This window comes from Erythrolamprus reginae, chromosome 11 (genome assembly GCF_031021105.1).
Source record: "Erythrolamprus reginae isolate rEryReg1 chromosome 11, rEryReg1.hap1, whole genome shotgun sequence".
In the NCBI taxonomy this organism is placed as follows: Eukaryota; Metazoa; Chordata; class Lepidosauria; order Squamata; family Dipsadidae; genus Erythrolamprus; species Erythrolamprus reginae.
This window is the reverse complement of record NC_091960.1, coordinates 200,497-227,479: the sequence shown is the minus strand read 5'-3', so window position 1 is coordinate 227,479 and position 26,983 is coordinate 200,497. Positions and strand designations below refer to the sequence as shown.

The window sequence follows — 26,983 nt, the reverse complement described above, 5'->3', positions numbered from 1 at the left end:
GGCGGCGAGTGGTGCAGCGGGGGCCTTTGCCTTGTCCTGGAGGCTGCGGGGAATATCTTGGAAACGCACCGTCCTTTGGCCCCAACGGAGCCTCTTGTTCATTTCCACCAGGGCGACTTCCATCCCTCTTACTGCTTTCATGTATATACGAATGTTGTTATAGCTTTGTATACCTAGGCTCTTCCCCTAGGCCCGGCCAAGCGACATTGTCTAGTTGACGGGACCTTGCAGTGTCTCCTGAGGCCTGGAACAAGGCTGCAGTGGAGGCACTTAACCGGATTGTGCCGTTGCGACCTCTCTGCGGCACTAGACCCCATCGAGCTCCATGGTTCAACAAGGAGCTCCAGGAGTTTAAACACCAGAAGAGACGTCTGGAGGAGCGATGGAGGAAGAGTAAATCCGAATCCAGTCGAACACTTGTAAGAGCTCATATTAAGACTTACAAAGTGGCACTCAAGGCGGCAAGATGCACATATCATGCTGCCTTGATTGCATCAGCGGAATCCTGCCCGGCCGTTCTGTTTAGGGTGACCATGACAAAGGCAACACTTCTAAGCCCCTTAGTCTCAGACCATTACTCAGTTGCTCAGAGAGGAATACCATGTTGGGTGCGTGCCCTCCCTCGTGAGTTGGACCCTGTACTACTTGGGTCAGGTCCATGGCTGTCATGGTGGCCATGAACTCCTGTGCCAGTCCAGAGGCTTTGCCGAGTGACGGCAGGTTGAAGTCCCCCAAGACGATAAGTCTGGGGAACCCCACCGCCAACCCGGCTACCTCCTCGAGTAGCACAGGCAGGGCTTGTGACACGCAGCTGGAAGGCAGGTACATGAGAAACAAGCCCACCTGAACCCCTAAGTCCAACTTCACCAGGAGGGACTTGCAACCCGCAATCTCTGGAGCAACGAGTCTACATAGGCCAAGGTTCTCCCTGGCTATAATAGCCACTCCTCCCACCCTTCCCTGGGGTCGAGGCTGATGCCATATCTGAAACCCGGCTGGGGAAATTTCAAAGAGAGGAACTCCTCCCTCTGGGCCCAGCCAGGTTTCAGTCAGTGGGGTTTGGATGGGTGTCAACAGACTCAAACTCAACCCTGATAAGATGGAGTGGCTGTGGGTTTTGCCTCCCAGGGACAATTCTATCTGTCCGTCCATCACCGTGGGGGGGGGGAGTCATTGACCCCCTCAGAGAGGGTCCGCAACTTGGGCGTCCTCCTTGATCCACAGCTCACATTAGAGAAACACTATTTAAAAATGATGAAAAATTAATCGGTAAAATATATAAATTTTTGATTCGTTATGAGACAGAAGTGGAAATTGTAAAAGAGAATATGATAAGCTGGGGAATGAATTTTGGCTACACAATTGAACTAGAAAAATGGGAAAAATTATGGATTAACAATTGGCAGATGACAGAATCGACTGCATTCAAGGAAAACCAATTAAAAATGTTCTACAGGTGGCACCTATGGCCAGAAAGACTATGAAAAATGTTCCCAAAAACCTCTTCTGTTGTGATTCAGCCTGAGGCTCCTCAGGGAAGGGCTGGAACTCTGCCGGACCCACCCATGCTCAGAGGGGGAGGAGGTGGACAGGCTACGCAAAGATTAGAGGGAAAAGAAGAATCAGTTTACTAGAAAACATGGGCAAAATTTTATGATTGGCTAAAGAAAAGAACAATAAAGAAATAAATAAAAATTTATGCAAAGCAACACGTCAAATAAAAGAATTCCAAAATTAATATTATGTAAAAGAAGTGTAATTCTCTGATCAAACATCCAAAAAAAGTGGGGAAACTTTCATTTCCCAAATGTTGTAGGTTTTTATGTAGAAACATAGAAACATAGAAGTCTGACCGCAGAAAAAGACCTCATGGTCCATCTAGTCTGCCCTTATACTATTTTCTGTATTTTATCTTAGGATGGATCTATGTTTATCCCAGGCAGGTTTAAATTCAGTTACTGTGGATTTATCTACCACGTCTGCTGGAAGTTTGTTCCAAGGATCTACTACTCTTTCAGTAAAATAATATTTTCTCATGTTGCTTTTGATCTTACCCCCAACTAACTTCAGATTGTGTCCCCTTGTTCTTGTGTTCACTTTCCTATTAAAAACATTTCCCTCCTGGACCTTATTTAATCCTTTAACATATTTAAATGTTTCGATCATGTCCCCCCTTTTCCTTCTGTCCTCCAGACTATGCAGATTGAGTTCATTAATCTTTCCTGATACGTTTTATGCTTAAGACCTTCCACCATTCTTGTAGCCCGTCTTTGGACCCGTTCAATTTTGTCAATATCTTTTTGTAGGTGAGGTCTCCAGAACTGAACACAGTATTCCAAATGTGGTCTCACCAGCACTCTATATAGCGGGATCATAATCTCCCTCTTCCTGCTTGTTATACCTCTAGCTATGCAGCCAAGCATCCTACTTGCTTTCCCTACCACCTGACTGCACTGTTCACCCATTTTGAGACTGTCAGAAATCACTACCCCTAAATCCTTTTCTTTTGAAGTATTTGCTAACACAGAACTGCCAATACAATACTCAGGTTGAGGATTCCTTTTCCCCAAGTGCATTATTTTACATTTGGAAACATTAAACTGCAGTTTCCATTGCTTTGACCATTTATCTAGTAAAGCTAAATCATTTACCATATTACAGACGCCTCCAGGAATATCAAGCCCTCATCACCTCGAGGCTCGACTACTGTAATGCTCTCTACATGGGGCTGCCTTTGAAAAGTGTTCGGAAACTTCAGATTGTGCAGAATGCAGCTGCGAGAGCTATTGTGGGCTTCCCAAGATATGCCAAGATGTGACATAGGGGAAGGTTTGGTAGGGAAGGTTTGCCTATTTGCTGATGACTCTAAAGTGTGCAATAGGGTTGATATTCTATGCCCATGTTACACCAACACTCCGCAGTCTGCATTGGTTGCCGATCAGTTTCCGATCACAATTCAAAGTGTTCGTTATCACCTATAAAGCCCTTCATGGCACCGGACCAGATTATCTACGGGACCGCCTTCTGCCGTACAAATCCCAGCGACCAGTTAGGTCCCACAGAGGGGGCCTTCTCTGAGTCCCATCAACTAAACAGCCTTCTCTGTGGCGGCCCCAGCCCTCTGGAACCAGCTCCCCCCAGAGATTAGAATTGCCCCCACCCTCCTCGCCTTTCATAAGCTCTTTAAAACCCACCTCTGCCATCAGGCATGGGGGAACTGAGATATTCCTTCCCCCTAGGCCTTTACAATTTATGCCTGGTATGTTTGTGTGTATGTTTGGTTTTATAATAAGGGTTTTTAGTTGTTTTACATGCTGTTTTTGTCATCGTTGTTAGCCGCCCCGAGTGTACGGAGAGGGGCGGCATACAAATCCAACAAATAATAATAAATAATAAGATAATAATAAGGCCGGCTCTGTGGGACTCATGAAGCAGGAGGCGGTCCCACAAGTAATCTTGGCCCGATGCCTCAAATGAGGTTGGGGCCCTTGGTCAGCTCTGTGGCCACCGACTGCCTGATGGACTTAGGGTACCATGTTTTCTGCCTTGAAGCGCAGGGGGAGCCTCACTGAATGCTCGGATTACATCAGGATTTGCCACCAAGCGACCGGGTTCCTTTGGCCCGATCTATTCTTTATTTTATTTTTTTAAATGTTTTTATTATTTTTCAAAAGACAAACATTACAAACATAACACATAACATATAAAGGAACTACATTCTTTCCGCTCAAGATTGAAGTCTTCATTGTACAGAAGAAAAGAAAAACTTATTATTATTTAGATCAATTCAGAGAATATATAAAAATACCTATTACAGTTCGCTATTTGAAAACAAGTCTAATTGAACTATATATATTTTCTGAAAAAAGAAAGCTGATTATAAGTTAGATCAAATCAAAAAAGAAAAGAATACGCTTTATTGTAAAAACATCACTACTTAACTTGCTTTTTCTAATAAATTTAATTTTTTGAGTAATATTTCAACATCCTTATACATTTTTTTAATCCCACCAGATATATACCATCTGCCAAATATTATAAAATTCCGATTCTTCTTGATTATTTAACCACCTCGTCATCATATCGAGTTCAGCACATTCTATAATTTTCCTAAGTACTTCTTTCGGGGTCTACGTTTCTTTCCATCTTTGTGCAAAAACTATCCTAGCAGCTACTAATATATGAATTATTAAATAATATATTTCTTTTTTATATTTATTATTTGAAATACCGAATAAAATAAATTCTGGAGTTTTCTTAATTTCTTGCTGTGTTATTTCTTGTAACCATCTTTCTACCGACCTATTCTTGATCAGCTATTGTTGGCCACGCAGTCTTTCGGACTGTCCGGAAAACGATTGCCGCTTGCTCCAAGAATGTCCTAGGGTATCGCCAGGCTGAGCAGGGTGTAGTGACCGAGGGCCTCTCCTTTTCCCACCAGGGAGCAGCCGTAGCCCTTTCCCGGGCTTCCGCCATTCCTGGCCGATCGCAGGCGCCCTGAGCCAAGGGCCTCCTCAGAGGCGGCTGACCTGGCCCTGCAGGCTTCATGATGACCTTCACTAGCCTGAGTCTGGCCACCTGCTCCTTTGGGGTCCGTCTGAATGCAGATCCCCTTCTGGGAGGGTGTGGAGGAGCATTGCCTGCCCTCTCCGAGTCTTGGCAGCCTTTCCCCACCGTGGGCCCATCCCTGCCTTTCCCCAGGTGGGGTGGCCTGCTTTGGGAGCCTTCTGCACAGCCGCCCCAGAGATGGAGGGAGCGTCCGGTCGCTGCTCTCGACCACCTCTGGAAAGAGCCTAGCATTGAGACAGTGGTCCCAGAGAGTGATGTGGAATCTGGAAAACATGCCAGGTATTTTTTACGATCAGCCTCTGGAGATCCCTCTGGATCACCCTTGTTCAAATCTGGCCCCCCTGAAGAGGTCAGTGCAGGAGAGAGTGGCCGGAGCGAGTGCTGGAACTGACGGGAAGGAAAACTCTGGACAGGGCCTCCGTCAGTCGGCCTTTCCCCCAGGCAGGGCCTCGGGAGGGGCAGCCCTGACCTAGGAGCTCTGCAAAGAGGAAAGGGCCATTCGGACAACCCCGGAGGGGAGGAGAGGGCCAGAGCAGAGCGGCAGGGCAGAAAACGGAGCCCTCGGGGCTGCTGGGAATTGCGCTTGTGGCTGAGCTGTAGCATGAGGGGGCAGAACAGCTGCTTTGGCCAGTGGCAGAGACCCGGAGTTAGGGTGGGAGCCAAAGGGCGTTCACGAGCGGATCCTCGAGAGGTTGAGGCTGACCGTTTCAGTGTCAGTTATGCAATCTGGATCCATGCTAGATCCGCTAACCCTGCCCTGCCCAGAGTCCTCTCACAGGCAGATGTTCTGTGGGCGTGGCATACAGCTGTGTCTCAAAGAGGTGTCAAGGGCAAAGCCTCAGGGCCTGGCCGGGAGGGAGGGGGCCAGGCAGCAGCACTGGCCCTGGGTGGCTCTAGGGAGATCACAACACACACACACACCCAGCAAGGAGGGGTCCCATCAGAAAGGCCAGAAAGGGTTGGGGGGCTGGGGGGGAGGTTCCTAGGCCTGCAGCTGGAGAGAGACTCGGGAGGTAGGTGGGGAGGCACTGAGACCTCCAAAGTAGGGCCACCCCAGGAGGGGTCGGGACTTTGGGGTCCCAAACAATCCACTTGCCCAGTGTGTCTCCCATAGGGGAGATCCTTCTGCAAGAGAGGGCAGGGGGGAGGCAGGCAGATGCCCCCACCCTCTTTCCCCCCATCTGGAAGTTCCAGAAGAGTTCCCATGTCCAGCTCAGTCCCCTCCCTGTTGGGTCTGACAGCTGTTCTGTGCCCCCCCCCCCGCCTAGAGTTTTCCAGATGATCTCATGCGAAGCAGCATTGGAGGGAGGGGAGCCGGGTGCTGCTCCTTCCCCCACCGCCCACAGGCCGGCTTCCTCCCTGGGGAGGCCCTCAGGAAGCCCCACCCGGCCTGGCTGTCTCTTGAAACTCCCCAGGTCTGCTCTGTGGCTGCTCCCCCCACTCTGATCCAGCGCCCCCCATTTTTCTGGAATGAACATTTCTCATGTCTGAGAAGGCAGCACGGGGGGAGGGGGGAGGGGGCGCTGGTTGGAGAGAACAAGGCAAACTCATTCTGACCAGCCTGTGCAGGTCCAGCTGGCACAGATGTTTGCCCTGTTCCCAAACATTGCCTGCTGGGAGATTTGTAAAAAAGGGGGGGCTCTTTCTTCTGGGAGGAAGAGTTTGCGTGTCAGAAACTCCCCAACACAAAGCAGCCCTGAGTGTCACCAGCTGGGGAAATGAAACGGGGGGGGGGGGGGAGCTTCCCACTTAGGCACTTCCAGTCTCAAAAAGAGTTGGCCCCCTGTTGTCAGTGACAGCCCCCCCCCCAGAAATTGGATGGAGGGACAAGGAGGGCAGGGAAATGTGGGGGGCACTCCAGTCAGACTGGGCAGGAAGCAGTTGCTGCGGGAGGGGGGGGCTTGTGGCGGTGGTGTGTGTGTGTCCAGGTGGGGGGACACACAGCCCAGGGCAGTGGAGGAGAGTGGGGGGCTCAGCCCAGGAGAGCTCAGCTCCTGACGCATCTGCTGCAGCTGTTTGCTGAGGGGAACAGCTGGAGGGAGTCCGGCAGAGTCGGCTTGTCTGCTGGCACCTCAAGCGCTGCGTGCTGGGGGGGGGAGGGCGGCCGTTCTGCACTTGGGGGCCAAGGCGGGGAAGGCGCTGGCGGCTCTGGGCTTGTGGAGAGCAGCTAAGAGTTAAGCCGCTTCCTGGCGCCCTGTGCTCCCTTGTAAACATTGTGCTTGGCTTGCAGCCCGCCCCCCCACCCCCCCACCCCCAAGCTTGCTGCTTCCAATTAGCGGGTGGGTCTGTGTGAGCTCCATGGTGGGCGCAGAGCCCTCCCTGCCTGCAGCCTGTCTGGAGCTGCGGCTCCCTGCTCCGCTTGGGGCCATGGGCTTTGTCCGCCGCCCCCCCCACTGCCCCCTCCCGCTGCTGCTGCTGCTGCTGCTGCTCGGTGCCCACCCCTCACCTGGGCAGGGCCAGCAGGTCAAGGTCCTCTTCACCCCCACCATCTGCCACACGCACTGCAGCAACGGGCGCTGCGTTAACCGATGCGAGCTGGGCAATGCGACCACCCTCTACAGCGGGGGGGCTGCCAGGGCCGTGGAAGGCGCTGCCGGGTTCCGAGTCTGTGAGTACCGGGATGGGGGGAGGGGGGAATGACGGTCGCATCCATCGGCTCCTGGGGTGAGACGATGGGCCCCTGCTAAGAGACCTGCCCACCCTAGTCAATGGGGAGGGGGGGACCGGCTCCATTCAGTTCCCAAGCCCCCCTTTCTGCCTCAGCCCTGGTCCTCTGGGCCCCTCCTGTTTCCCGGCAAGGTTCTGCCCGGGGGTCTCACCCCTTCAGTAGGCCTGCCCGGTTACTTCCTTCTGGGGCCCCCACCGCCTCCAGCTGCTGCCCTGCCTGCCGGACTGCCTCTGGGGGGAGCCCACTGCTGCCGCCCCAGCCGGGCTCTCGGCCGTGGCTTTGCCCAGCAGGTGCAGGGGGCGGCCGAGAGGAGGAGGGGAAGTCCGGGTCAGAGGCACAGAACTGCCTGCTTTCCCTGCCCCCCCCCCAGCCTCTGGCCCATTCCCCCAGCAGCTCCATCCCACACCAGGGTCCCACCGGAGCCTCTCCAGGGCTCAGTGCTGGGGAATGAAAGCGTAAACAGGAGGCTGGCACCATGCCATCCCCACCCCCCACCCCGATGGGATGGCTGCCTTGGACTTGGCTCCAGTCCCGCCAAAGTTGCGAAGAAGGAATGAAGCAGTGGCTACGCTAGGTCAAGAAGACCCTCTGGCCCCCAGCGAGCCTCCCCAGAATGGCGACAGCGGCCTGTAGCTTGAGATCATGTGCGGTGGGGGGGGGCTGGGAGGGAGGGAGGGGGTTGTTTTCAGTCTTCGTCCTCCCAGTTGTTGTGCAGTTTGTTCCACTTGATGCTACCCAGGCCTGGCGTGGGTGGGAGCCCAGCAGGGAGGGGCTTGGCCAGTGGCCCCGGCCGGGTCATGAACTCCTCACTGCCTGCTGTAGCAGCTCCTCCACACAGGGCGTCTGTGTGTGTGTGTGTGTGTGTGTGTGTGTAGCCTTTGGCACCCTGTCCCCAGGTGGAGCTGACTGAACTTGAGGAGAGGAGGCAGGCCCAGGCGTGGCCGATTCCCTGCCCGGCCCCTGAGGCTGCCCCTCCTCCCTCGAGCGGTAGGTAGCCCCCGAGGGAAGGACCCGCAAGCTGCTTGGCCATGGGGCAGGTGGGAAGGGCCCCAGTCTCTGTGCCAGGCTCCTGCATCCCAGATCAGAGGTGCACAACACCCCTGGACACAGCTGCCCGTCCAGCGCATCTCTCTCTCTCCTGCAGTCCTGTGTCCCCTCATCTGCCAGAATGGGGGGGTCTGCCTCAAGAAGGACAAATGCCTCTGCCCCCACAACTGGACTGGCAAGTTCTGCCACATCCCGGCCTTCCCTTCCCTCAGCCAAGGACACGGCCCGGCTCGGCCTGGAACTGAGGGGGACCAAGCGGAGAACAGGCGGCAGCAGTCCGTACACACCCTCCCAATCGCCAACCACCGCTACGAGCGAGATGGTATGGAAGCGGGGGGGGGAGTGAAATGGTGGGGGGAGTGTGCGTACATGCAGATGTTCCAGCCCAGCCCACCCACCCCAGCCCAGTACTGCACGGAGGGCAGCTGGCACCCCCACCTCTGGCCCGTCAGGGCCCCATCCCCAAAGAGCCTTCTTCGCAGTGGCACCCATCCTGTGGGGCCTCCTCCCCACCCGACCCCTTCTGGCCCTTAGGGGGCTCCCTGGGGCCGAGCACCAGGCTGAGGCAGGAGGCCCTGAGTGACCATTCCCCCCCTCCTCCCGATGGATCTTGGATTGTTGGGCCTGCTGCGAACTGGCTGGAGCCTCTCAGAGGAGGTGGACAGCCACAGATGGACGCCCAGCAGGTCCTCACAAAAGCGGAGCAGCCCGGCAGCCCTGCCAGAGCAAGGGGGCAGCTGGCTCAGCGGGGCTTGTGGGGGGCAGGGCTGGGCCCCCACCAGCGTCTCTCTCCCCCCCCAGGTATGGCGTCGCTGGTGAATGTCCACGTGGAGCACCCCCCGGAGGCCTCAGTCACCATCCACCAGGTGGAGCGAGTCAGCGAGGAGCTGCTGCCCAGCGGCCCCAATGCCGCCTCGGCCTCCCGTGCTGCCCCGTCCGGCGTCTTGGCTCAGAGCAGCCGGCGGGACCCCGCGGGTGGCTACGAAGAAAGCTCCGGCTTCGGCTACTGCTTCCAGCAACTGCGCGGCCAAGAGGTGTGCTGGGACGGCTATCGAGCAAATCCCGCGCCGGCACCTCCGGTTTCCCGCTGCCCTTGAGGCGGCCTTGGTCCCCGGTCCGGTGTCGGCTTCTCCCCTCGTCCAGCGGCTGGTCTCCTCCTCCGGTGCCCATGGGGGGAGGCGGGGGGAGGCAGGCAAGGAAGGCGCCCCCACCGCCCCAGGTTCCTCCCGCTGACTTCTCCGTCCAACTCCTGCGTGCGCAGGTCTGCACCCCGCCCCCCCCATGGAGACGCCCCCCGCGCAGGCAAGCGTGTTACCCCCGGGAGGCTGGGGGGCCCCAGGAAAGAGGCCAGGCCCCCACCTCAGGGGGGCGGGGGGCGCACTTTTGGCGGCCTTCAGTTGCAGCCAAGGTGGCCGGAGACCTCCGCTCTGTGTCCCGTCCCCCCGGCCCTCTCGCCTGCCCAGAACACGGAAGGTTAATGGGCGTCGGGCGGGGTGGGGGGCACTGCCTAACCGGCCGTTGCCTCGCCCTTTCAGTGCAGGGCCCCACTGCCTGGGCTACGCACGCAGGAGGTCTGCTGCCGTGGGGCCGGTGTTGCCTGGGGCGTCCATGGCTGCCTGCCTTGTGCCGATGGGGACCTGGGTAAGATAGCTGAAAGTTGCGAGGGGGGGGGTTACCTGACACACAGCTGGCTTCCTCCGACCCAACCCTCCCCCCACGCCTCTTGCCCGTGCCTGCTGCTTGCTTCCCTACTTGGAAAGCCCCCCCCCAAGTCCCTCCCCTGCCTCCCCCAAGCAGCGTGTGTGTGGGGTGGGGGCCTTTCCTTCTCTGAGTGACGCGGTCTCTCCGCAGGGGCTTCTGGGCCGGGTGGAAGGAGTGCGGAGGTCTGTCCCAGAGGGTTCCTGCGGACGAATGGTTCTTGTGTGGGTGAGTAGGGGGAGCCATGGGGGGGGGGTCGCTGGGCTGCAGGGGAGGCCTGGAGTCTTGCGGGGGGGGCTGGTCTCTGCTGTCCTGACCGTCTCTCCCTTTGCCAGATGTGGATGAATGCCAGGAGGGCAACTTCTGCCACAATGGGCAATGTACCAACACGCGCGGCAGCTTTGCCTGTCTCTGCCATGAGGGCTACATCCTTGATTCCTCCCGCAGCAGCTGTATCTGTGAGTCTGGCCCCAGGGGGGGCTGCAGGGGGGGCTCCACCTGGACGTCCAAAGGGGCCTCGAAGGACAGCTGGCTTCAGCCTGGGAAGAGAGCTGGCGGCCTCTGTGCGTATGTGAAGGGGGGGCTCTTTGTGACCCCCAGGGCAGGGAGGTCCAGGCTCCTCTCTTTGCCACCCAAGGTGACCTGCAGGAAACCCTGGATTGTCGCCCCCCCCCCAAAAAAGAGTGAAAGGCTGGAGATGAAGTAAAATCCTGTTGAACATTGGGTTGGGTTGGAACATCCACACCGGAGCCTGTTGGGAGGGAAGCCAGGTCAGCCGGCTGATTCGTCCCCTGGCAGGCCGCCGGCTTTTGGCGTGAATGGCCGGTGGTGCCAAATGTCTAACCGATCAGAAATTGTGTCCAGATATTAAGAAATAAATCTTCAAGTTCTTATTCAGAATTGGACAAAATATGCAACCAACTGAATTTAACTAAGACGGAGCAAAACTGAAGGAGTCCAGGGCCCCTGCCAGCCGTGCACCGGAAGCTCTGAGCCCCCCCTCTCTTCCTCCCCAGCCCACCACGTGATCTCAGAGGTCAGGGCCCCCTGCTTCCGGGTGCTGCGCGATGGACGCTGCTCGCTGCCCACCCTGCGCAACATCACCCAGCAGATCTGCTGCTGCAGCCGGGTGGGCAAGGCCTGGGGGTGGGGCTGCCAGCACTGCCCGCCCTTCGGCTCAGGTGAGGCACCGGGGGGAGGGGCTGCAGGGATGGGGGCCAGGGCGGGGGAGAGGGCACTGGACCTGCCGCTCTTGCTCTTCTCCCGCCAGAGGGCTTCAAGGACATCTGCCCCGCCGGGCCCGGCTACCACTACTCTGCCTCGGACCTCCGCTTCGACGCGCGCTTCCTTGGCCAGGAGCCCCCCCGGGTGCCGGTGACCAGCCAGCAGGGGAGGCAGGGGCCTCGGACTACAGCGGACCCCGCCCTCGTGGGTAGGTCTTTGGGAGGGGGCCGCGGGAGCAGCAGCCCCCTCGCCTCTTCCACATGCCGGCTCTTTCTGCTCTGCAGCTCTCTGGAGCACCCCCCCTCCCACCACAGGGCTGGAGCGCTTTCCATGGCCCCCGCCCACACGGCCCCCCGCCTCTGGGCCAGCTGCCCCAAGCACAGAAGGTGGGGTCGGGTGGGGAGGGGCCGGGGCTGGGGGAAGGGGCTGGCGGGAAGGGTGGCAGTGACCAGGCTCCTATGGCGTGCTTCCCCAGAGGAGGCCAGGCCAGGGACGTGCGAGCGACAGCCCCAGGTGTGCGGGCCAGGACGTTGCATCCCCCGCGGGGGCAGCTACACTTGCGTGTGCAACCGTGGCTACTGGCTGAGCCCTCAAGGCACCCACTGCGTTGGTGAGTTGGGGAAGGGGACGGTGGGGGCAGGCCAGTTTGGCCAGGCCTCTGGGGGCCTCCGGCTGAGCCCGGCTGGTGCCTGCTCCACCCCTCTCTGCAGATGTGGACGAATGCCGCAGCAGTCCACGCCCCTGTGCCAACGGGCACTGCCAGAACTCCCTGGGCAGTTTCAGCTGCAGGTGCCACACGGGTTTCCAAGCTGACCCTTCCGGAGTGGAGTGCCAGGGTAAGCCCCACGGAGGCTTTGGCCCCCAGGGGAACTGACCCTCCCCTCACGCCCCCGCACCCCCCATCCTGCGGCTTCCCTTCCAGATGTGGATGAATGTGCCCACGTGCCCCATCCCTGTGGCGGTGGGCATTGTCTCAACACCCTGGGCTCCTTCCGCTGTTCCTGCCCCAGCGGCTACCAGCCCGACCCCTCTGGCACGGACTGTCAAGGTAACGGGGAAGGGGCATTGGTGGGGAGGGGGCCTCAAAACGTGGCTCTCATTTAGAGAAGCTGTGGGGAGGGGGGTTACCATTACCATTCTCTTTTTCTCTGGCTGCCCCCTCCTCAAAGACGCTGCTCCCGTGGGCACTGGCAGTGTCCAGGTGAGAGCGGAGCCCCCCAGGATCACGCCCCCTTGCTGAGAGGGCTTGAAGCCCCTCCCAGTGGGGGTCTCACTTCCCCCCAACAGCTGGAGCCCCCTTTCCTGCTGAGGGGGCCCCTGTGCTTTTTCAGATGTGGACGAGTGCCAGAAGCACCCCTCCCTCTGCCAGCCTGGCCGCTGTGAGAATGTGCCGGGTGGGTACCGCTGCAGCTGCCCCATCGGTTATCAGCCCAATCCGCTGGGGACTCTCTGTGCAGGTCAGGAGACTGGAGGGAAGCCCCCCACACACACACATGCCCCCTTGGATGACCCGCTTTGGCGTTGTGGCGGAGAGGCGGGGGTGGGTCTGGAGGGATGCAGCCTCTTGCTTTGTGCCTCACAGATGTGGACGAATGCCTTCAAAGCCCTCCCCCGTGTGGCTCTGGCCGTTGTGAGAATGTGCCCGGTGGATACCGTTGCCTCTGCCCTGCTGGGTTCCGGGCCAGCCTGACGGAGAACGAGTGCCTAGGTGGGCAAGGGGAGGGGGGCGGGGGGCGCTGTGGGGGCAGCCCGGGGCCCCCCTCATGGGCACACTCTTTCCACCACAGATATGGACGAGTGCGCAGCAGCAGCAGGATTACCTTGTGGCCCTGGGGGGCGCTGCCTCAACACGGAGGGCTCCTTCCGCTGCCAGTGTGCCCGAGGGTACCGGCCAGAGGGCGCCGGGGGCACCTCCTGCGTGGGTGAGTGCCACACATGAGAGGAACGTGCCAGCCAGGGCTGAGTTCTGCGGGGCACGGCCATCTCCCTGTCGACCAGGCCAAGCTGCTTTCCGAACTCCGGGTCCCTCCTGGCATCGACCCTGGCAAGAACGGTGCCCGCTCCTCTTTCCCCACCGCTAGATGTGAACGAGTGCCTGGAGGGGGACTTCTGCTTTCCGCGGGGGGAGTGCCTCAACACCGAGGGCTCCTTCACCTGCCTGTGCGCCCAGGGCTTCGCTGCAGCCCCCGATAGGGCCTCCTGTGAGGGTAAGGGCCCCCCGCCTCTCCTGGGGGGCCTTCAGGGCATGCCAAGGCAGAGGTGCTTCAGGGTCCGTGCCCTGCTGACCTCCCCTTTGGCCTTCACACAGACATTGACGAGTGCCTCGGCGCCGCGGTCTGCGCTGGAGGGCACTGCGCCAACACCGAAGGCTCCTTCGATTGTTATTGCCCACCTGGCAGCCGCAGCACGCCCAGCAAAGCTTCCTGCGAAGGTGAGTGGCAGGTTTCAGCTGCAGCCCCTCAGCAGTCGGTTCCAGGGGCTGTGGGAGGGGGGTCACTTGCTTTCACTCACCTGGATGCTTACGGTGGGGCCTGATCCCTCCCCTACTCTGCCCCCCTCCCACAGACATCGATGAATGCCAGGAGTATGGGGCCGCCCTCTGTGGAACACAGCGCTGTGAAAACTCCGCCGGCTCGTACCGCTGTGTCGTGGCTTGCCAGGCCGGCTATCTAACCAGTGCCACAGGAGACTGTGTGGGTGAGTCCCGCCCAGCCAGCTGCTGGTGGGCTCCCCGTGTCTCTCCCCCCCCCTGAGCTGGTTCTGGGCCTTTGTCGCACAGTGCTGACCTGGGGGCCTTCCCCGAGCAGACCCTGCCTCTACCTGGGAGGGTTCCGCTTCCTGCCTGTTAGCCTGGCATCCGTGCCAACCGCTCCTGGCTCCCCCTCCAGATGTCGATGAATGCCAGGCGCCCGGGGCGTGTGGAGAGAAGCGGTGTGAGAACACACTGGGCTCCTATCGCTGTGTGGCCCCCTGCCAGATGGGCTACCAGGCCACGGCTTCTGGGGACTGCACAGGTGAGGACCTCCGTGGGGTCTGGCCGAAGGCAGGGGGGGATCACAGCTCTTCTGAGTGGGCCTCTGTGACCCCTGCAGACGTGGACGAGTGCCAGAACAGCTCCACGTGTGGTGTCCATGCTGTCTGCCACAACCTGCTGGGCTCCTTCCAGTGCATCTGCGACCAGGGCTATGAAAGTGCCAGGGACGGGCGGCACTGCCTAGGTAGGTGGCAGGCAGCAGGGCAGGCGAGGGAGGGACAGGCCTGCACCCCAGTGGCACCTTTTTTCCATCCCTTTTTCACAGATGTGAACGAGTGTGAGACGCTGCCGGGAGTGTGTGGAACGACGCCGTGCGAGAACGTGGAGGGCTCTTTCCTGTGCCTCTGCCCCCAAGCGGGAGAGGAGTTTGATCCCATGACTGGCCACTGCCTGGCTTTGCCCAGCGCTGGTGAGAGGCTTGGGAAGTGGGGGAGGGGCCGTGGGAGAGAAGGCAGGTGGGCTTCCAAGAGCCTAGCTCGGGGGGGGGGGGGTCTGGCAGAGGGGCAGCCTTCCCAGTGGGCAGCTCTTGGGGGGAATCCAGACTGAACCCATTTCAGAAGGATTTGGGGAGGTTTTCAATGTCACACCGTAACACACAACAATTGAAAGCTGTCAGGTAAGTAGCCACGCTGGCTCTGTGAAGCCCTCCCTCCACCTCCTGCCCCCCCAGATCAAAATGGGTCTGGCAGGGCCAGCAGGGTGGGGTCTTGCAGATACCTGTGTGCCTGGACCTCAGTAGCAGAGCAACTACAGAGGGGTGGCCGGCTGCATTTGGGACCCTCCAGGGACCCCCACAGGAGGGGAGGGCAGACTCTGGTGGGGAGGGTCACTCCACCTTCTCCATCCTGCAGGGCGGCCCCCCGTCCTCCCCAGGCACCCAGATGCTGGGCAGCTGGAGAGCGTGGACGGCCTGCTGCGACGTGAGTGCTACTACGACCTCAACGCCGCCCAAGTGTGTGAAAACGTCCTGGCCAGGAACGCCACCCGACAGGAGTGCTGCTGCAGCCTGGGCCACGGCTGGGGCCTCGACTGCCACATCCAGGCCTGTCCCTCCATAGGGACAGGTGAGGCTCCGCGGGGCTTCCTGGAAGGGGCGGGGGGGGCATAAGAACCTAAGAAGAGCCCTGCTGAATCAGGCCAAAGCCCATCGCGTCCAGCATTCTGTGTCCCACAGTGGGGATCTTGAGCAGAAAGAGAAGGCAAGACCCTCCCTTTCCCTGGACCCCCAACAAATGGGACCCAAGGGAACCCTGCCTGCCTCAGCCCACATAGAGGCAGCACTTGGACATCCATTTCAATAACCACCTGTGATACACATCCATGAATCTGTCTCCTCCAGGCTGACGGCTGTCACGACCTCTTCTGGAAGTGAATCCCACCTTGATTTGTCCTCCCTTTCTCACCTGTGAGCTTTAGGGAGGGGCCCCTCATCCTAGTATTGTGTGACAGAGAAACTGATATTTCTCTATCCACCTTTTCTATCCCACGCGTGATTTTATGCCCTTCGATCAAGCCCCCCTTCAACGCTTCCGTCTTTCAAGGCTGGAGAGACCGAGGCCTTGCAACCTGGCATCATAAGGGAGGTGCATGGGGGGGGCACACAAAGGACGTGGGTTGGAACTGCTCTGGGATCTCAGGCTCAGTGCTCCCCACCCCCACCCCCACCCCCGTGGAAAGCTTAGTACTTGGCAGCTTTTGAAGAGTGGCGGAGAAAGCACATAAACACAAAAATTGATGCTGTGTCAAAGAAAACGCATATACAATCTTTTAAGTGAAAAAGCGGAAAGAAAAAGGCATCATCATTTCAGCTGTAAATAGTGACAGTTGGGTAGGCTCACGGGGGGTGGGGGGCGGCTGTGGGGCCTGATGGGACCCAGACAAGGGAGCTTCCCACTGGCCTTCCAGGCCCTCAGGGACGTGCCCTCTCTTCTTATCCCCCCCCTCTGTGGTGGTGGTGGTGGGAAACACAGAGGGGAGAGATGATGGGTTAAGATGTTGCAAGCCCCCTTCTAGTCTCCCCTCTCTGGAAGGGGCTCAGCCAACCCCCCCCCAGCTTTGCTCTTGTGAGGAGTCCCGTGGGGGAGGGGGAGAGCCGTGCTCTGAATGGGAAGTGAGGGGGAGGTGAGGCTGGCGGGGGGGGGGCAGCTGCTGACAGGTGGTCTGTTTCCCTGCAGCTGAATTTCAGGCCCTGTGTCCCCACGGCAGTGGCTACGTGGCTCTCCTCGTCAGAAATGCCCCAGCGGTTGCAGGTGTGCCATGGACATGTGGGGCTGGGGAGGGACCCACGGGGAAGAGAGTGTCGGGGGGAGGGGGTATCTTCCCTTTGTGCCTATAGGCCCAACTGGGTGTTCCTTCACAGATGTGGACGAGTGTGCCCTCTTCGGCGCCCAGGTGTGCAAGGGCGGGGTTTGCGTGAACAAGGTCCCCAGCTACTCCTGCTACTGCCCCAACGGCTACTATTACGAGGTGCAGCACCTGGAATGCATCGGTGAGCGCTGCCCCCCCCGCCCCCCCGCTTCGAAGGTGCTTGCGGCCTGAGACCAACTAGCGTCCTTGTCGCCCCAGATAACGACGAGTGTCTGGACGAAGAGGCCGAGCCCTGCGTGGGGGGCCACTGCATCAACACCATCGGGTCCTATTACTGTTCCTGTGCTGCCCCCCTGGTGCTGGACCCCTCCCAGCGCCGATGTGTGACCAACGAGAGCCACGGCCTGGGTTCGTATTCCGCCCTCTTCTGGCCCAGCCTCGTGGGGGGGGCGTCAGGGGAGGGTTTTGGGGGTCACCCTGGCACCCCTGCTCTGCCCCTCCCCCAGGTGAGGACCTGGCCATCTGCTGGCAGGAGGTGGGCCCGGACCTGGTGTGCCGCCGACCCCGCCTGGACCGCCAGGTGTCCTACACGGAGTGCTGCTGCCTCTACGGGGAGGCCTGGAGCATTAACTGTGCTCTGTGCCCGGCCAGGGACTCAGGTGGGTGGCCCCCTTTGTGCAGGTGTGGACACAGGGAGCGGGAGAGGAGCACCAGGCCCTGGGAAGGGAAGACTGCAGCCGCCTTCCCCTTCCCCCCGGGGGTCAATGCCCCCTCCCACCCCAAAGCGTCTGCTCGGGATGCAGCCCTGCCAGCCCGTGTGTGTGTGTGTGTGTGTGTGTGTGGGCCCCCACCTCTACCTGACCACTGGTGGTCTCCTGCCCTTTTTCCAGCTTTGTCACTTTTAGCAGAAAGGAGAGACTGGTGGGGAGCCCCCTTGCTCAACAGACTGCCTGGCCCCTCCTGGGGGGCCTCTGGAGACACTCTGGGCCTAACCCCCACCCTTTGCTTTCCCCAGATGACTTTGAGGCCCTGTGCAACGTCTTCCAGAGCCCCAGTTACGGGTTGGGGCAGCCGGGCAGCCTCGGGGCCCCCTTTGAATATGGCGGGGGGGAGTTCCTGCCTTTCGGCCCTGATGTCTACGGCCCCCTGGCCCGGCCGGGCCCCCTGCTCCCTCCCATCTATGAGGCTCTGCCCCACGAGTCGCTCTACGGCCCCTCCCCCTATGGGGAAGCTGGCCTGGACGAGGCACCCTATGGTGATGCACAGCTGGAGACCCCAGCCGAGGACCCCCGGGAGACATACCGGCCCCGCAGCCCACCGGATTCCAACTGGCCCTACCCATCCCGTGGGCAGTCCTACCCCGAACGGCCCAGTCGGGCTAGCGAAGACCACCGTGAGTGGAGGGCCAAAGGGGGTGGGGGCCCGGGCTGGAAGGAATAGGGGCCTCTGGGAGGGGGTTCTGGGGGGGGCTCTCGGGCCCTGCCTGGGCCAAAGGGGAGCACGCGTCCAGGTCTTGGTCTGTTGCCCGCAGGCCGTTTTGGAGGGGCCGGAGGGCTGCCGGCGGAGGAGTGTGGGATCCTGAGCGGCTGTGAGAACGGCCGGTGTGTCCAGGTGGCCGACGGGTTCACCTGCTCCTGCAACGAGGGCTTCCGCTTTGACCCGACCCACATGGCCTGCCGTGGTGAGGGCTCCCCCTCCGGTGGGCTGGGCCTGACTCTCCCGGCCGGCCGGCCGGAGAGGGCCTGACGGAGGGATCTCTCTCCTCTCCGCAGATGTTGACGAATGCCGGGAGGTGGAGAGGCTGTGTGCCGGGGGCCAATGCCTCAACCTGGAGGGCTCCTACCACTGCCTGTGCCCCCCTGGCACCACGCCCGCCAGGGGGCCCCTCCGCTGCCTTCCCATCCCCCGCAGCCGAGCCTGAGCTGGGGCGGCTGGGGAATATTTATTACTTGTCCAGGGGGGAACGGAGGAAGGGGGTGAAGGTCAAGGGACCCTTTGCCCACCGCCCCTGGCCTGCAGCCTCTGGAGGAGCCGGGAGGGGGCTGGGGCTGAGGGGAGGGGGGCCTCTCCTGCTCTTCTGGGCCATGGGGTGAGGGTGGATGGGGGGCCGAAACGGGGTCTTAGCCCTCTTGTCCTTGGAAGCAGGAGCCCACCTGGAAACACTTTCTCCTCCCTTCCACCCCCCCCGATGCCTCCATTGCCCGCGTGTGGCAGGGGCCTCTAGGCAGGGGCCCGACATTTCCTGGGCCCCCAGGGTTTCCCTAGAGTTCAGGCGAATGCGCTGGCTCCAGCCCCACCCTAGTGATTAAGGGCAGCATGGAAGGCCCCCCCCCAACTGTTTCCCAGGCACCTTCCCCCTCCCCTTGTTGTTCCAACCAGCGCTATAGCCCCCTTCTGCACCTCCAAAGACAAAATCCAGACTGGGGCTGTCTGGCCGGCAGGGGGCCTTTGGGCATCAGGCCAACGGGGGCCACAGTCACTTCTTCACTGCTGTTACTGGACCAATAAATATTTTCTATAAAAGGGGTTTGCAGATTTGGCTTCTCTAAGGCGTTCTTTCAGCCCCCTCCCTTTGGGGCCCAGGCGTTTGGTGGCTGGGCTAACTGGGGTGGGGGGTGGGAAGGACAGCACAGGCCAAGCGGCCTCCAGGGCGGCCCTGGGACCCCACCAGCCAGGAGGGGAAGCGGCTTCTGCACTCAAGCACTCGGAAATAACCACAGAGAGCAAAGCCGGCAGTTGGTAGCCAAACGTCTTGAGCCATGGACCCTGGAGGGGCCCTTCACTTCCACATTCCCTTTGAGGCTTCGGTGTCTCAAGCGCACGGCCCGCCTCCCCCCCCCTTCCGCCTCAGCAGCACAGCCGGAAGCCACGTTGCACTGACTGCAGGGATGGAAGGAGGGGTCCCTGGGTAGGAGCCGAAGAGCCTTTCAACTGTGCTGCTAAAAGGCCCCCTCCCCAAAAGCAGAGCCAGGAGCCTTCCTTCCCCTGCCCTCCCCAGGGGGAGTGGACCGCCCAGCAGCCCCATTCCCTTGGTCAGAGAAGGACAGAGGAGAGCAGCCAGTCTTCCTTGTGGACTAGCCCCCCACTCGCCCTGCTGCTAGCCTTACTATTATTATTATTATTATTATTATTATTATTATTATTATTATTATTATTATTATTATCTGTTGATGGAGGAATAGTGGGACGGGCCTGCTGGCCGGGAGTGTGCAGGCGGTTTTCCCCCCTGCCCCAGCTCAGAGGCCGCGCTGGGCTCCCCCAGGATGCTCCGGTGCTCTTCGGGGGCCTGTTCCGGGGGCAGGAAGACCACCGCAGAGAGGCCGTGCAGGTCTGCCAGCTTGTGGAAGGTCTGGAGGATCAGCAGCATGGCCATCAGCCCCAGAAGCAGGTAAACTGGAAGGAGAGGGGGGCAGAGTTGAGCCAGAGACAGGTCTGGGAGGCAGGCAGGCCCTTCCCACCAACTTGCCACTATGAGCCATGGTGGCGCAGCGGCTAGAGTGCAGTACTGCCGGCTACTTCTGCTGACTGCTGACTGCCGGCAGTTTGGCAGTTCAAGTCCCACCAGCTCCAGGTTGACTCAGCCTCCCCCCCTTCTGAGGTGGGTCAAACGAGGACCCAGATTGTTGGGGGCCAGAGAGGGCTGTAAGTGCTATTGCCCACTTGAGGTTGCCCACTTGAGGTGGCAGGCTCGGGGTGCCCATCAATCCTTCCCCCCTCTGCTGGGTGGGCTGTCCCCAGGGAAGACTGCTACTGACCTGTGACGGAGACCTTGTAGAGGGGGCGAAGGTGCTGGCCAGGCTGCTCCCCAGGGACGTAGTCTCCCAGGCCGATGGTGCAGAGGGAGATGAAGCAGAAGTAGAAGGCGTCCAGGAAGCTCCAGGATTCCTCCAGGGAACTGAAGATGGCAGCAGGCACCAAGAAGAAGGTGGCCAGCACCAGGCCCATCAGCACCAACAGGTGTCCCCAGGACAGGAGGCGGCGGTCAGAGCCCCAGTGGAGGGCCAGGTACTCCAGGGGCCCAGAGGTGAAGGTGCTGACCAGGCGCTGCACGGTAGCTGTCAGCACCAGCATGGTGAAGGGGACGCCTACCACCGCATAGAAGATGCAGAAGGCTTTGCCGCCGTCCGAGAGGGGTGTCGTGTAACCGTAGCCTGGGAGGAGAGAAGGGGGAGGGTCAGAGGCTGTGGTCACTGTGCTGGGGCTCTACCCTGAGCAGCACCGGGATCAAGGGCAGAGACCAGGGCATCCATCCATCCGTCCCTCCACTGACCACGCCGGCAAACAGGCTAAGCCGCCTCTGGCCACAGGAGGACTATTTGTGCCTTTGCACCAGGAGTTGCTGTGGGGCCCAATCTCTCACAGCTGGTGGGACAGAAGGAAGGAGAGGTGATAAGCAGGCAACCCCCCCCCCCACCGTCCTTTTGAAGGGAGCCAACTGGGAGAGACCTTGGCCTGGGTCTGTGCTGGGGCCTCCACAGCGTTTTATGGTTGAACAAATGTCATAATCCTGTACAGTGGGCAGAGCAGGGCTTCCCAGAAGTGACCAGGGGCAAAGAGCCGGGTGGCAGATCCAGCAGAAGCCAGAGGGGGGGGAACCCCCTGCTGCCCATGGAACGCTGCCTGTGGTGGGTTGGGGGCTTCTGGGTTAAGACGGGGGGCCCAGCGACCTCTCTGTCCTCAAGGCAAAGCCGCATGCCAACTGGGGGTACCACACTATGCTGGAAAACCCAGCCATCTTACTGGTGGCTCAATTCCAGGGGACCAAATGGTTGGGCTACCCTACCTGTGGGGCAAGAGGCCTGAGTGCTCAGGGCTGGGGCCCTTCTTTAAAGCTAACTCTCGCACTTCTGCCCATAGGCCAAGTATAGCTGGCCGTGTCCAGGACTTGCCCATATCACTTTTCAATTCAATGTATTAGACTTGTATGCTGCCCCTCTGAGGACCCCAGTGGCTTTTCTTCCTCTCTAGAAAGAGATAATGGGGGTGAATTAACTCCCTGTTTCTTTTGGGGCCATTTTTTTGGGTTCTGTAGTCACAATTATCTTCAGTTAATTGTTCATGACAGTTGTGTAATATTCATGTAACTATTGCTAATAAAATTTTGCAAAAGTATTTGCTATTAGATTACAAAAAATGGAACATTAGATTTCACTACTTGCCATTAGCACAAAAGGCAAAGAAATCGGATTGAAAGGGGCACCAGGTTTGCCCCCTGTTTTGCAAGGCCCCTGGACCATCGGCAGCAGAGCCCTTCCAGGAGTAAGAGAGGGTCCACGGAGGCAAACCCAGTAGCCACCCGATGCTCCCTCGCAAGAGCCAGCTGCCACCGGACAACGGGCACAGCGGAGCCGGGGCATTGCTACCAGTTCACGCATCCAAAGGAGCCTGAACGCCCGACCCAAAGGGTGTGGACGGAGCTGCAGGGACGTAGGTGACCAAGCGCACCAGCAGAGGTCCACTCCGAGGCAGAGCCAGCGGCTGTATTGCGGCCGCCTCTCAGCGCGCACTTTCGGCCCTCGGCAGCCCCGAGCGAGCAGCAGCCGAAGACCAGGAAGCGGCCCCGGCTGTTCACCTGCGCCAGGAGTTCTCGGCCGAGATCGCGGCTTGGAGGGTGGAGTCTCGGCGCCACGTCCAAGCGCGAAAAAGCAGCTGTGCCCGAGAGCGGGGCGTGGAGGGTGGCTCTCGGCCTAGGCACCGGAGGCGCGCTCCTCCCGACGCCGATGCCACCTTCCAAGACGCTCGGCTGCGGGGATCCCGCCCGACTCTTCCGACCCACCGCGCCCGGAACGAACGGCGGAAAGCGCAGGGGAAGAGGGCCGCCTGTCCCCGAAGAAGCGCGGCCGGCCTCGGCTCACCCACGGTGGTGATCAAAGTGCTGGCGAAGAAGAAGGCCGAGGCGAAGTCCCAGTTGGACGTGGCAGCCGAGCCGTTGTGCAGGAGGGCCGCGGCGTGGCGGTCGGCGCTCAAGACGGCGCTCAGGAAACGCTCCAGCCTGGCCTCGGACAGGCAGGGGCTGCCGCGCAGGAAGTCCCTCTTCAGGTCCCGCAGCTCGGCTCGCAGCCGCCTCTCGTAGGGCCGCTCGACGGCTGAGATGACCAGCGCTCCGAGCAGCAGGTAGCCCGCGTAGCCCAGCGCGAAGGCTGCCAACACTGCGCCTCGGCTCATGGCTCCCCCGGCGCAGCGCAGAGCCGCTGGTAGCAAAGAGGGGCGGAAGAAGAAGAAGGAGACGCTGACAGAAGCCAAGCCGGTGTCCGCCCCGGCGACTCCGCGGACCAGCCTCTTGGGCGGCGGCCAGGCCCCTCCCGCCAGGCGGAGCCGGGACTGCCGAGAGTTGCACCTGGCGGGCGGGATACTGGCGGGGCCGCTTTCCTACCAACTCCGCTCTTTCCACGGGTGAGACGGCCGGGTGCCCAGCACCGGGTACCTGTTCAGGGGCCCCGGGCTCCTGGCGCAGGCTAAGAGGTTAAGGCCAAGCCTCGGAGTTCACCCCAGAAAGGGCAGATTTTGGAGGAAGCAAGGCTTTTGGGCGCCTGGCTGGACTCCTGATCCAAAGCCGTGGTGTTTCATTGCTGCCCGCCTTCTCGCGTCCCGTCTTATCTTCGGTCCTCCCAGAATGAAGGGGGAGGGGGTTGTATGTTATAAAAGATGAGCAGAATAAAGAGCTCGCTAGCCCCCCCCCCCCCAAGGTCTTGAGGAGGGAGGACTGTGGGTGTGTTCTAGGCAGGAAGCAAGTTGTGCAATAACAGGAACTGGGGGATTGGTGAGAGGCTTGCTAGCAAGGAAGCCTGAGGGGGGGGGGGCAGGGACCTGGAAGAGCCGCCAGTCTGAGAAAAAGGATCCCCCACCACAGCAGCCGCCGCAGGAGTGGGGAGCAAAAGAATTGGAACTATTTAGCAGTCCAGTGTGATTGGACACACAAGGAATTTGTCTAGCACAAAGCGAAGCGAATCCCTCACCCTCATTTTTTACTTTCCAACATTCACTCTCACCTTTCGCGTGGGCGTATCCAGAGTCTTCAGGTGTCAGCATGTACAGGACCCAAGTGCTTGTTCCACAAGGACTGATTCCACCGCTCTCTCTGCCTATGACCCTATGTCCCTTAGAGGCCCCCAGCATGGCCTTCAGAACCCACCAAACTGCCCGAAAGCCTCCTGAAAGCCGTCAGCACCCTGTGGAGGGCTTCTTGCAGAAAGCAAAGCAAGCTGCTCTCTAGCACAATGGTCACCAACTGGGAGAAAATTTTGGGAGTCTGCAGGAAAATAATTTTATATTGCAAATAATTTAATATTTATAAATTAGGGGTCCTCAAACTACATGCAATAAATGTTTGTGTTGCGACATCTGCTATAGCTGAACCTCTAAGCATCATCTTCCAAAATTCCTTCATGACCAGCACTCTCCCCAAACTGTGGTCAAAAGCAGTAGTCATCCCCATCTTCAAAAAAGGAGACCCATCACTAGTTGACAACTACAGACCCATATCACTATGCTGTGTACCTTGTAAAATCATGGAATCAATTATAAATCGTTCAATCACTCTCTACTTAGAATCTAACAACCTACTATCAAAAAAACAATTTGGATTCCGTAAGAAACTATCCTGCAACCTACAACTACTCCACTGCAAAAACATCTGGACTACCCACCTTGATCAAGGAAAATTCATCGATGCAATTTATATCGACTTCTGCAAAGCCTTTGACTCAGTGGTTCACGACAAACTTCTCCTAAAACTCAAATCCTATGGCATCTCAGGACTCCTCCACAACTGGATTACCGCATTCTTGTCAAACAGACAACAAGTTGTCAAAATCGGAAGCGCCATTTCCTCCCCTGTCCCTGTCAAAAGCGGTGTTCCCCAAGGCAGCGTACTAGGTCCTACTCTTTTCATCCTATACATCAACGACCTCTGCGATAATATCGTAAGCAACTGTGTACTTTTTGCCGACGATGTGAAACTCTTCAACACCACCGACAAAACACTCACTCTTCAAAAAGACCTTGACTTCATTTCAGATTGGTCCAACACCTGGCAACTTCAAATATCAACCAACAAATGCTCTACCCTCCACATCGGCAAAAAGAATCCAAACCACATATATGAACTGAATAAACAAATCCTCACTACCAACCAACACTCAGTAAAAGACCTCGGAATACTCATTTCAAATGACCTAAGTGCTAAAGCCCACTGCAACAATATCGCCAAAAAAGCCTCCAGAGTTGTTAACCTGATCCTACGCAGCTTTTGCTCCGGCAATCTCACACTACTCACAAGAGCCTACAAAACCTATGCCAGACCCATTCTCGAATACAGCTCATCTGCCTGGAACCCACACCGCATCTCAGACATCAACACTCTCGAAAACGTCCAAAGATACTTCACCAGAAGAGCCCTCCACTCCTCCACTCGAAACAGAATACCCTACGAAAATAGACTAACCATCCTGGGCCTTGAAAGCCTAGAACTAAGGCGTCTAAAACACGATCTAAGTATTGCCCACAAGATCATACGCTGCAACGTCCTTCCGGCCAACGACTACTTCAGCTTCAACAGCAACAACACAAGAGCACACAATAGATTCAAACTTAATATCAATCGCTCCAAACTTGACTGCAAAAAATACGACTTTAACAATCGAGTTGTCGAAGCGTGGAACTCATTACCGGACTCAATAGTGTCAACCCCCAATCCCCTACACTTCTCCATTAAACTCTCCACGATTGACCTCTCCCGATTCCTCAGAGGCCAGTAAGGGGCGTATATAAGTGCACTGTTGTGCCTATCGTCCCCTGTCCAATTCTCTTTTCTTACCTCTTTTATCTTATATATTCTCTCCTCTATATATATTCTCTTCCTATCCACTTCCCTTCTTTTTACTTCCTATCTTTATATATATATTCCTAATGTATATTCTCTCTCATATGTATTGTATATTGGACAAAGAATAAATAAATAAATAAATAGAGTCTCTGCCTTCAGGGTCTTTTTGTGTGGGTCGGAGGGGGGCAGAAATTCCAACTTGGGGTCTGCTTTGGCCTCCTGGTGCGAGGCTTTGGGCAAAGGTTGGAGGACCTCGTTCCTGTGGATCTGCATCAGGGCCTGGAACCGGCTGACCATTTCAGCCCACTGAGCCTCCAGGCGCTGGTCCCTGGCCTTGAACTCCCTCCCATAAGTCTTCTCTCTGCTTGGAAAGCCTCTGCTCCTAGTCCTCTGATCCCATTGGGACTGAGCCAGCTGTTTTGCCAACTCTTTCTCTGGTGGCGGCTTAGCTCCAAAAATTGCTTCCTGTTGGGGCCCTAAGGACCCAGGGAAGGGAGGGGAGGGGCAAGTAGAGGCCAGCAAGTGACATCAAGTTGGCCTCGCCCACCCAGTCACATGATCACTTAGCCACAACCACCCAGCCAGTCTTTAGGCAGATCCTATTAGTGGTCTGCAAGATTTAAAATTATGAATTTAGTGGTCCTCGAAGTCTGAAAGGTTGATGACCCCTGCTCTAGCAAGAAGCGTCTGAAGGAACAGCAGCTGCTAAAATGTTGGGGCACCCCCCACCCCCCAAGTAATAGCCTGTCAACACAATGGCTGGGTTCTCAAAAGTGTCAACCAAATGGTCATTTAAGGACACAGAGAAGGTGGAAAGCCTGATGCAGGGCCTATGATTTAGGCCATTCATTGTCTAAGGAGTCCAAACCTGGAGTGACTCTTGGAAAGAAGGGCAGTTCCTGGGAGTCAGCAAATCCATGCCTTACAGGGTCCTGAGCGCCCCGGAAAGGCCCCGTATTTTAAGGCTCATTGAAAGTGTGGGGGGGGCATACAGATCTTGAGAGGCTGGTGCAGTGAAGCCTGCCAGGCTATGGAGGAGAGCCAGTGGCTGCAGCTGATCAGGAGCAGGGATGCCGCCTGGGCACCACGACTTAGTCCACCGCACACTGGCTAAGGGCGGCTCCTCTTCTTTTAATAGTGGGTTTTCCCCCTCCACAGTTTCCATATAAGCACCAATACATATACAGCAAACCCCTCCACTTATCAACTTTTCTAGATAAGAACTGGGGGTTCAAGATTTTTTTGCCTCTTCTCAAGATCCATTTTCCGCTTACAAACCTGAGCCTCCGAAATTGTAACCGGAAAAGGCAGGGAGAAGCCTTTGTGGGGCCTCTCTAGGAATCTCCCGGGAGGAAACGGGGCCTCCACCCTCCCTGTGGTTTCCCCAATCACACGCATTATTTGCTTTTACATTGATTCCTAGGGGAAAAATTGCTTCTTCTTACAAACTTTTCTACTTAAGAACCTGGTCACGGAACGAATTAAGTTCATAAGTAGAGGTACCACTATACCTTAAAAATATACCAGTATACATTTTGAAACCAATCAGTGTTCAATAACCTATTTTTAACCCTCGTCTTGCTGTTACTAATTAGTCTGTTTTTCTTTTATG

The 26,983-nt window shown here is 58.1% G+C and overlaps 2 protein-coding genes across 15 annotated transcripts; one reads left to right on the top strand and one right to left on the bottom strand.

Moving 5' to 3' along the window:
* Positions 1 to 6,846: 6,846 nt before the first annotated feature.
* LTBP4 (latent transforming growth factor beta binding protein 4) lies at positions 6,847 to 19,070 on the top strand. Of its 14 annotated transcripts, XM_070764363.1 has the most exons (29): positions 6,849 to 7,177; positions 8,382 to 8,606; positions 9,086 to 9,318; positions 9,820 to 9,925; positions 10,136 to 10,210; positions 10,318 to 10,440; positions 10,999 to 11,163; positions 11,253 to 11,414; positions 11,491 to 11,592; positions 11,682 to 11,816; positions 11,917 to 12,042; positions 12,129 to 12,254; positions 12,538 to 12,663; positions 12,789 to 12,914; positions 12,994 to 13,128; positions 13,288 to 13,413; positions 13,515 to 13,637; positions 13,772 to 13,903; positions 14,095 to 14,220; positions 14,299 to 14,424; positions 14,506 to 14,649; positions 15,092 to 15,304; positions 16,415 to 16,489; positions 16,600 to 16,728; positions 16,806 to 16,955; positions 17,054 to 17,206; positions 17,563 to 17,940; positions 18,079 to 18,228; positions 18,320 to 19,070. In XM_070764363.1, the coding sequence occupies exons 1-29, from the start codon at positions 6,868 to 6,870 to the stop codon at positions 18,466 to 18,468; spliced, it is 4,449 nt and encodes a 1,482-aa protein (XP_070620464.1). In that variant the 5' UTR covers positions 6,849 to 6,867; the 3' UTR covers positions 18,469 to 19,070. The 14 variants fall into 14 exon arrangements, 13 of the variants coding, with proteins under 13 accessions (XP_070620457.1, XP_070620458.1, XP_070620460.1 ...); XR_011560321.1 differs by having other exon boundaries at positions 6,848 to 7,177; positions 17,054 to 17,940; XM_070764367.1 differs by lacking the exon at positions 18,079 to 18,228 and having other exon boundaries at positions 6,848 to 7,177.
* A 560-nt stretch (positions 19,071 to 19,630) lies between these two features.
* Positions 19,631 to 22,860, bottom strand: KCNK6 (potassium two pore domain channel subfamily K member 6). The gene is made up of 3 exons (XM_070764370.1): positions 22,403 to 22,860; positions 20,303 to 20,698; positions 19,631 to 19,940 (listed from the first exon to the last, which is right to left on the bottom strand). Exons 1-3 carry the CDS (start codon positions 22,710 to 22,712, stop codon positions 19,708 to 19,710), a joined length of 939 nt encoding a protein of 312 aa, XP_070620471.1. The 5' UTR covers positions 22,713 to 22,860; the 3' UTR covers positions 19,631 to 19,707.
* Positions 22,861 to 26,983: the final 4,123 nt, after the last annotated feature.